General features: G+C 41.2%; 1 protein-coding gene across 1 annotated transcript in view; it reads right to left on the bottom strand.

The window, feature by feature from the left end:
* Window positions 1-10,000, bottom strand: part of ptprma (protein tyrosine phosphatase receptor type Ma) — a gene marked incomplete at its 3' end in the record, with an annotated part of 259,378 nt that overhangs the window by 53,631 nt on the left and 195,747 nt on the right. Inside the window, exon 12 of the mRNA XM_056272706.1 lies at window positions 2,565-2,841. Within this exon, the coding sequence (XP_056128681.1) occupies window positions 2,565-2,841 (277 nt within the window). The remainder of the gene's footprint in view (window positions 1-2,564; window positions 2,842-10,000) is intronic.

The following is a 10,000-nucleotide window of genomic DNA, read 5'->3' as shown; positions in this document are numbered from 1 at the left end:
TGTGTGCGTGCGTGCGTGCGTGCGTGTGTGTGTGTGTGCGCGTGTGTGTGTGTGTTCTCTAGTGTGTGTTAGCAGCTCTGATAACCTCACACACACACACGCACTGAACATTTCAATAACTTTCACCCTTTTATGTTCAAACCGGAGTCAAAGATGGAGAGACTCTAGAAGCAGAGACGACATGTAGAAGCAACAGGACATTTGTGAACGCTTAATTGATGAGTTTATGTATCTGATGTGGAGTTAACGATCTTCTAGTCACTGATTAGCATATTCTGTCATGATAATCTATAAATCGTGTTTCTGGGGGCGGAGTTTATGTAAATTCTAGGGTTTGTGATGTCACTAACCCGTGAAGAAGCTCTTGTAGTTCCTACCAGCCGTGTGTTGTAGTCCTTAAAAAGTGATTTCTGTGAAAGTAAATCTCTCCCTTTGCTCTGAGCGTTGAGCGTCGTAACTTTGCAGATGTTGTTTATGCTCAAACTGCAACATTACACACTCACTAAAGCTAGAAAAGTGAAATCATAATCAACCCCCCCTTTACACACTTCCTATACACACGTCCTTATATTCCTGCTGGTGTTTTTAGCATGCCAACACACTGCTAATGCACAGCATTTCAAAACACTCCTGGATCTTTCAAACTTTCCTAGAGTTTTCTAATCTTAAACATACACACTTACACCTACACCTGAACACGTGCGAAGACTTTTAACCCGACGAACGAGTCGCATAAACAAACACTCATTTGCTATTACAAAGCAAGCGAATAGGAATGTGCATTTAGCGTCGGCACAGAGCGACAGTGACAGCGCGAGTCCTGATTTAATGAATTACAGGTCTTGAATAGCGGCCGTCTCGGTAAGTGCCTGTCTGGATCCATCAGGGAGGCTAAAACACAGATCCTCACTCAATTAGGACATCAATTACATCCAGCGGCTCTTCCGCGGCCTTTCAGAGCCGTCAATCTCGACACGCGCTTTCTTTAAAAGCTCCGCGAGAGGTGAGAAAGAGCGAGACACATTAAACCAAAGTGAGTTAATGCGAGCGGTGGGCGTCTCCCGACGTGTGTCACACTCAAAAGTGTCTTTCAAAAGTGTCTTTCTGTGCGATTACAGGCAAACCGGTTCCCTGACGGGCTCTCACGCGTGTGTTTGAGGACGCTCGTCGAGGTCGAGGAGTCCGAAGGGATGCTCTTCACCTCCGTTCTCTTTCTTACCCACAATTACCTTCCTCGTCGACTCCGGCCGCTCGAGGGCCACTCGACGTGTGTGATATCTGTGTGTTAACTGAGGGACTCGTGAGTCTGAAGTCCTCACACTCTTCTGTGTCTCCCAAAGGGACTGAAATTAACACTCAACAAGCGCCAAATGCAAGTGAAAAATCGGCATTGGTGTCAAGTAAATAAAGCCAGTTGTACGGTGACTTTCTTTGGAAATGCAACACTGCAAAAAAACATTCTTTCTCAGAATGTTTAGATATTTGTACTGGAAAACAAATTAATGCATGTAAATATACCTAGATGGACTCAATCATTTTATCCTTTAAAACTCATCTTTGATCACCAAAATCACATATTTAAGCGTTTTTTCCTTGAAAAAAAACTTCATGTCTTAAAATATCTTGAATGTAACTCGACACCCTCGCCTCATTTAGTATGCACGGTTCTATGAATATGCAAATGAGCCCCGCCTCCACTCACTCCCTCAGCTCAGAGATCCACTGGTTGGCGATCACACGTTGATCTGATTGGTTACAAGGTCGTTTGTGACGTCAGAAACACCAGCGATTTCAAACCGTGTGTCGACTGTCGATTTTACACATGGTTTGTGTTAAAGCATATTAAAAAATACTATAGACTATTAGATGAGCAGAAATTAAATTATTTTTGCATTTTGCATTTATTACTGTAAAACTGCTTTGAAACAATCTGGATTGTATTATGCAAATATAACATAAATGTAACCGTGATGACATCACAGTTTTCTCCAGAGTGGCTATATATATAAACAAACTAAATTAATAACTTATTTACAACAAAAATGAAGCATCATTGAAGTTACTTAAGCTGGACTGTGACGCTAATTTCTTCTAGAAACAAACTTTGTTACATTATTCTCCTGTAAAGCTGCTCTGAAACACTCTGTGCTGTAAAAAGCGCTGTATAAATAAAGGAGACTTGACCTTTGACCTCTGACCTTTTCACCTTTGCCTGATTGAGCCTGTCATGTAAACGGCGAGAGAATAGATGTTAATCACAGTTCAGTGACGTCACTGCTATCGGTTACATTTTGATTTATATTTGCATTATATTAATTCTTATATAAATAAAGATGATTTCGGCGCTGGAAAGGGGCGGGGCTACAGAAGCTCTATAAGCGCTATAGACACAAACCTGAGCTGACTCGACTATAATCACTACACACACCCTGTAAAGCTGCTATGAAACAATCTGTATTGTATTATGCAAATTTAAGCGGAAGTCAGCTGTGAAAGGGGGCGGGGCTACAGACGGGGCTATAGACTCAAGCCTGACCTGACCCGGCTATATTGAGTATACGCACCCCGTTGGCGGTGCTGACGGCCTGATAGTAGACGCTGTAGCTCTTGTGCGGCAGCAGCGGGGCGTTCCAGTACCCGCTGTAGGTCCGGTTATCCCCGACGGTGAAGGGCTGAGGCGACGGGACGCTTGCGGACGGGAACTCGGCGCTGTAGTAATACCGGGAGTTCAGACCGCTGGCGTTCTGGTAGTGAACCGGCACCGGATAACAGCGGAGGATCTCAGCCTCACCACCTCGAGCTCTTCGTGGACGTTCCTCCTCAACAACCACCTGATACACACTGAGAGAGAGAGAGAGAGAGAGAGAGAGAGAGAGAGAGAGAGAGAGAGAGAGAGAGAGAGAGAGAGAGAGAGAGAGAGAGAGAGAGAGAGAGAGAGAGATACTGCATTAAACACACAAGGAAATCAGCGAGAATGATGCAAGCTGTTTTTGGTAAAATAGAAAAAAATGATCAAAAGTGACATTAAAGACATTGATAATGTTACAACAGATTCTATTTCAAATAAATGCTATTATTTTGAACTTTATATTAGTCAAAAAATCCTGAAAAATAAAATTATTAAACTGTTTTCAACACTGATAATAATCATAAATGTTTCTTGAGCATCAAATCATCATATTAGAGTGATTTCTGAAGGATCATGTTTCACAATTTTTATTGTATTTATGATAAAATAAACACAGCCTTGGTGAGCAGAAAAACATTAAAAAATGTATTTGTATGTTATTGTCATAAAAAAATGCGCAATTTTTTTTTCTCTCCAGAATATAAGACTTCATATCTTCAGTCATTTTGCTTCTTCTCCTGTAAATCTTGATTTAAGAATGTTTTGATATTTGTGTTTGAAAACGAGACAGAAATAGAGAGAAAAAACATGATATTTTTTGCAGTGTGTAAAACACAAACTTACAGCCGACACACACACATCCTCACTGCGGCGCTCAGTTGAATAACGCACATTTAGACACAATATTATCAGATACTTTGTCTATTTTTGCTCCATTAACGAAGATCCAAACGAAGCCACAGAATCCGAATGAACCGAGAGTTTCTACGAGCGACACAGAACTGAATCACTCAGTGTTGAACAACTCAGTCGAGCGAATCATACAACGACTCCGCTTTACTACATTATTGCAGTGCGTTTCACAATACAAATACTATTTCAGTCGCTCACTTCAAAACTAACTCGCAATTTCTTTGTAATTATTTGTTAGCAATTTCTGAGTGAACGTTTTTTTTACTGTATAAAGACATTTTACCAAACTAATATGACTTATTCTGCTTTAGCTTTCAAATTCAGTGACGGCCTCTCTTTATAAAGTCATTTTGAATCTTGATTTATGAATGTTTAGATGTTAGATGTTAGTGCTGTTAACACTGAGGAGGAACATCATGTTTTTGCACTGATATATAACATGCTTCTGTTAGAAAATAAGGATGTGTTTGCAGAAACTTATTGACAAATCCGTGGCATTGGATCTATAACCATATTCATCAGGATTCTCCATCTCTCCTTCCTTTCATCTGTGGCTCTCAGACTTTATAAGAGGCTTCTATCATGAGCACCTTCTCCAGATCCAATATTCCCCACAGCAGAGGAACAGGAGCCCCGGCGCGGCTTCATAAATTAGCACTGCCACAACACACAACAACGCCCATGTTTGCCTTTTAATCATTTATGGACTTAAAGGGCAAGCATCCTCTCACGCTCCCTTCATAAACTCCCTGTGTCAGTTTTTGGGGAAGGGCCGGCGGAGCCCCGGAGCGCCAGGAGACTGCGGTAACGCCACGCATCGATGCTAAGTGACCATGACAAAGAACAGGGATGTAAACAGAGCCTGGTTTCATACACTTCACACACACACACACGATTAACTGGAATCTCCAGCCGCTGGTATTTCGAGACGGCAGAAAGAGAGCGGCTAGCGGCTAGCGCAACGAATGTTGACTGATGCTAATCTGACCTTTGGGTTTCTAATCTGTAATAAAGTCTGCGGTTGCATGCAAAAGGTTATCTGTGAATATAAAAACTGGATTTATAAATATACTGTAGTTAATGAAATTACAAACCTGCACACGGCCTGTGCTTTCCTGTGGGTCCTCGCTCAAGTCAGCTTTATTTATATAGCGCTTTTTACAATACAATACTCCATCCCCCCATATATCCATCCATCCATCCATCCATCCATCCATCCATCCATCCATCCATCCATCCATCCATCCCCCCATATATCCATCCATCCATCCATCCCCCCATTTATCCATCCATCCACCCATCCCCCCATATATCCATCCATCCATCCATCCACCCATCCCCCCATATATCCATCCATCCATCCATCCCCCCATATATCCATCCATCCATCCATCCCCCCATATATCCATCCATCCATCCATCCACCCATATATCCATCCATCCATCCATCCATCCATCCATCCACCAATCCATCCATCCATCAATCCATCCATCCATACCTAAATATCAATCTATCCATCCATCCATCCATCCATCCATCCCCCCATATATCCATCCATCTATCCATCCATCCACCAATCCATCCATCCATCAATCCATCCATACATACCTAAATATCCATCCATCCATCCATACCTAAATATCCATCCATCCATCCATACCTAAATATCCATCCATCCATCCATACCTAAATATCCATCCATCCATCCATACCTAAATATCCATCCATCCATACCTAAATATCCATCCATCCATCCATACCTAAATATCCATCCATCCATCCATACCTAATATCCATCCATCCATCCATCCATACCTAAATATCCATCCATCCATACCTAAATATCCATCCATCCATCCATACCTAAATATCCATCCATCCATACCTAAATATCCATCCATCCATCCATCCATCCATACCTAAATATCAATCTATCCATCCATCCACCCATATATCCATCCATACCTAAATATCCATCCATCCACCCATATATCCATCCATCCACCCATATATCCATCCATCCATCCATACCTAAATATCCATCCATCCACCCATATATCCATCCATCCATCCATCCATACCTAAATATCCATCCATACATCCATATATCCATCCATCCATCCATACCTAAATATCCATCCATCCATCCCCCATATATCCATCCATCATCCATCCATCCACCCATATATCCATCCATCCATCCATCCATCCATACCTAAATATCCATCCATCCATCCATCCATCCCCCATATATCCATCCATCCATCCATCCATCCCCCCATATATCCATCCATCCATCCATCCATCCATCCATCCATCCCCCCATATTTCCATCCATCCATCCATCCCCCCATATATCCATCCATCCATCCATCCCCCATATATCCATCCATCCATCCCCCCATATATCCATCCATCCATCCATCCATCCATCCATCCATCCATACCTAAATATCCATCCATCCATCCATATATCCATCCATACATCCATACCTAAATATCCATCCATCCATCCATCCCCCATATATCCATCCATCCATCCATCCACCCATATATCCATCCATACCCATATATCCATCCATACATCCATACCTAAATATCCATCCATCCATCCATCCCCCATATATCCATCCATCCATCCATCCACCCATATATCCATCCATACCTAAATATCCATCCATCCATCCATATATCCATCCATCCATCCATACCTAAATATCCATCCATCCATCCATTCCCCATATATCTATCCATCCCCCCATATATCCATCCATCCATCCATCCCCCCATATATCCATCCATCCATCCATCCATCCCCCCATATATCCATCCATCCATCCATCCATCCCCCCATATATCCATCCATCCATCCATCCATCCACCCATTTATCCATCCATCCATCCCCCCATCTATTCATCCATCCATACCTAAATATCCATCCATCAATCCATACCTAAATATCAATCTATCCACCCATATATCCATCCATCCATCCATCCATCCATCCATACCTAAATATCAATCCATCCATCCATCCATCCATCCATCCATCCATCCATCCATCCATACCTAAATATCAATCTATCATCCATCCATCCATCCCCCCATATATCCATCCATCCATCCATACCTAAATATCAATCAATCCATCCATCCATCCATCCATACCTAAATATCAATCAATCCATCCATCCATCCATCCATCCATCCATACCTAAATATCAATCAATCCATCCATCCATCCATCCATCTATAACTAAATATTACTCCATCCATCTATCCATCCATCTATACATCCATCCATCCATCCATCCATCCATCCATCCATCTATACCTAAATATCTATCCATCCATCCATCCATCCATCCATCTATACCTAAATATCAATCCATCATCAATATAAAATCCATCCATCAATCTTTCCATCTATACCTAAATATCAATCCACCCATAAATATCAATCCATCCACCTATCCATCCATCCATCCATCCATACCAAAATATCAATCCATTCATCTGTCCATCCATACTTAAATATCAATACATCCATCGCACAAAAGTGTCAGAGGGAGTGGCCTGTGGATCTTTAACCAATCAGATTACTAGCCAATCACACTCAGTCTTTGCCTGTCAATCATTTTGCACATTTGTGAGGGTTTGAAATGTAATATACAGTCAAAGAGTCATGGATGCCTCGAACATCAAAAAGGTGCATCAACAAAACTCTCTCTCTCTCTCTCTCTCTCTCTCTCTCTCTCTCTCTCTCTCTCTCTCTCTCTCTCTCTCTCTCTCTCTCTCTCCTTCAGTTTGAGGCGTCAGTTTCAGTTACGTCTGATATGTGTGAAATAGTCAGTGCAGAAATAAATTCTATGACACTCTTTGAATGATCTGCTCTGCTGCATGATAATACATTACCACCCTACGGCATGCTGGGTAAAGGTGATCTCTGCCAGCGCTTCAGTTTGGAGATGAAATATCATGTGATGAATTATTTAAGCCAATGAGAGACAGTGAAGCTGCAAGGGGAAGATAATTAGCACCTGATCTCACTCTGAGGTCAAAGTTCAGAGGTCAAAGAGCAAATCACGGCCTCACTGCAGGTCTATCCTGATTACAGATGAACGAGAGAGAGAGAGAGAGAGAGAGATGTGTGTGTAAAATCCACTAACACTCTGGAAATATAAAACTTGATAACACACTAACAGAAATAATGAGATTTAAAAGCATATGGAAATATAATATGAACAAGTGAAGTATAACGAAAAATGGCTCTGTTTAGCCCTTGTCTCTATGAAGATTTACCATAACCGCCAGTTTCAGCCATAGACTGTAAAAAAAAATGTGGGCGTAGTGTGTGTGTGCAATCCACCTGTCACTCAAGTGGCCACGCCCCTAATTATGCAAAACTTTAAGTCAAGTCAAGTCAAGTCATCTTCATTTATATAGCGCTTTTAACAATGGAGATTGTTTCAAAGCAGCTTTACAGAGATAAACATACAATTTACGGTAACAGAGATTGTTTTGGCTTTATAGCGATTTTTGAATAACGTTATTTCCAGCTAAAGTTGGTTTAAGTTTAAGTTTAAGTTAAGTTTAAGTTTAAGACTTAAAGGGATAGTTCACCCAAAAATTAAAATTCTCTTATTAATTACTCTCCCTCACGTCGTTTCAAACCCGTAAGGCTTTCGTTCATCTTCGGAACACAAATGAAGATATTTTTGATGAAATCTGAGCGCTTTCCGTCCCTTGTCGTCCATGTTCACTATGCCAACAGCGTAGGAGAATGACATGGAAGAGACGAGATGATTGTTGAATAAAGTCGTTATTTTAGGGGTTTTTTTGTGCCCAAAAAGTATTCTCATCGCTTCATAACATTAAGGTTGAACTACTGTAGTCACATGGACTATTTTAACTATGTCTTTACTACCTTTCTGGGCCTTGAAAGTTGCAATGACAATGGAGGGACAGAAAGCTCTCAGATTTCATCTAAAATATCTTAATTTGTGTTCCGAAGATGAACGAAAGCCTTACGGGTTTGGACCGACACGAGGGAGAGTAATTACTGACAGAGGTTTCGTTTTTGGGTGAACTAACCCTTTAATATAATTTAAACGAATTCACCTGTCACTCAAGTGGCCACGCCCTTAATTATGCAGAACTTTAAGGCTTAATATAATTTAAACGGATGAGTTATAATAAAAATTCACCCCCCTCACAGTCGTCATGAAGGGCAAAATTAGCTATATAGACCAAAACCACTTTTTGCACCAGACTGTAAACATGTTTTATTCTGCTGTAAAGTTGGGAATATTAACATGCGGGTCTATGGGATTATGTCTCTAGTGGCCAGTCGATGAACTGCAGGTTAAGTCACTTCAGTGTTAGAATCAAGAGAGACCGGAAGGTTGCCGCTTGGTTTCAACACACTACTGACTAACTCAACCAGGCCCCGCCCCTTAATTCTGCGCATTAATTATTATAATGAGGAATATTGAGACGTGTTCGTTCCCGGGAGAAACTCGAGACTACAGTGGAGGCGTTTCAGGAGTTCAGAAACACTGACTCTGATGAAACACTGAACTCCTGGAGGGACTTTAATTGTAGAGTGTTACCGGCGGTTTTTAACTTCCAAAATGCATCTAGAAGTGCTATAATGTGATCTATCCGTGTGTGTGAGGGCCGAAGCAGGTGTGTAACGCGTGTGTGTGTGTGAGGGCCGAAGCAGGTGTGTAATGGGATGAGACCTGCACAGGAACCAATTTCCACATCTGAACCCGGTAATGTCCCTCATCCTTCTGTTACTGTGGAAACCGAGGATCCGTCCGCCCATCATCTCACTTATTATTCCGCATAAATTCAGCTTTATTTCTGAGAGAAGAAAAGAAGGTCTTCTTTGAGGTGTGTGTGACTGTGAGCGCTGTCAGCCGCGGGTCGAGAACGCAGGATCCGAACACCTGCTTCTGACGGATGCTCATCCGTGACCCGAGAGATTATTAATGAATCACTGCGAACGCAACATCATCCGCGAGGCTCTTCAGCACACGCGCGAAACACAGCCTGAAAGCCCTCGAAGCTCATTTCATTCAAGAAAAATGTCATGCAAAATTAACATTTATAGTTAGCAAAGATAAACTAAATACTAAATATCATCACGCCAAATAAGAAAATGCACTTACATTTGACTCTTATAGTCTTTATTCCGTAAACATTCTGAAATTAATATTAATAGCTAGTAATACTGAATTTAAAGTAGTTCCATTTCACAAAATAATCGGTCAAAACAGCAAGTCAAAAAATTATTATTCAGCATTAATACGAAAATATCATTAAGTGAGTATCCAAACATTCTGAATTCAAGATACATTTACTGGAGAAGCAAAATGACTGAAGATATTAAGTTATTTTATGAAGTGAGTTTGTGTTTTGAACAAGAACAAATATCTGCCGATAGAGTCAG

The sequence above is a fragment of the Rhinichthys klamathensis genome, unplaced genomic scaffold (assembly GCF_029890125.1).
Source record: "Rhinichthys klamathensis goyatoka isolate OS25496 unplaced genomic scaffold, OSU_Roscu_1.1 h1tg000346l_1, whole genome shotgun sequence".
In the NCBI taxonomy this organism is placed as follows: domain Eukaryota; kingdom Metazoa; phylum Chordata; class Actinopteri; order Cypriniformes; family Leuciscidae; genus Rhinichthys; species Rhinichthys klamathensis.
The sequence above is the reverse complement of the archived record's forward strand: the minus strand, read 5'-3'. Positions and strand labels throughout refer to the sequence as shown.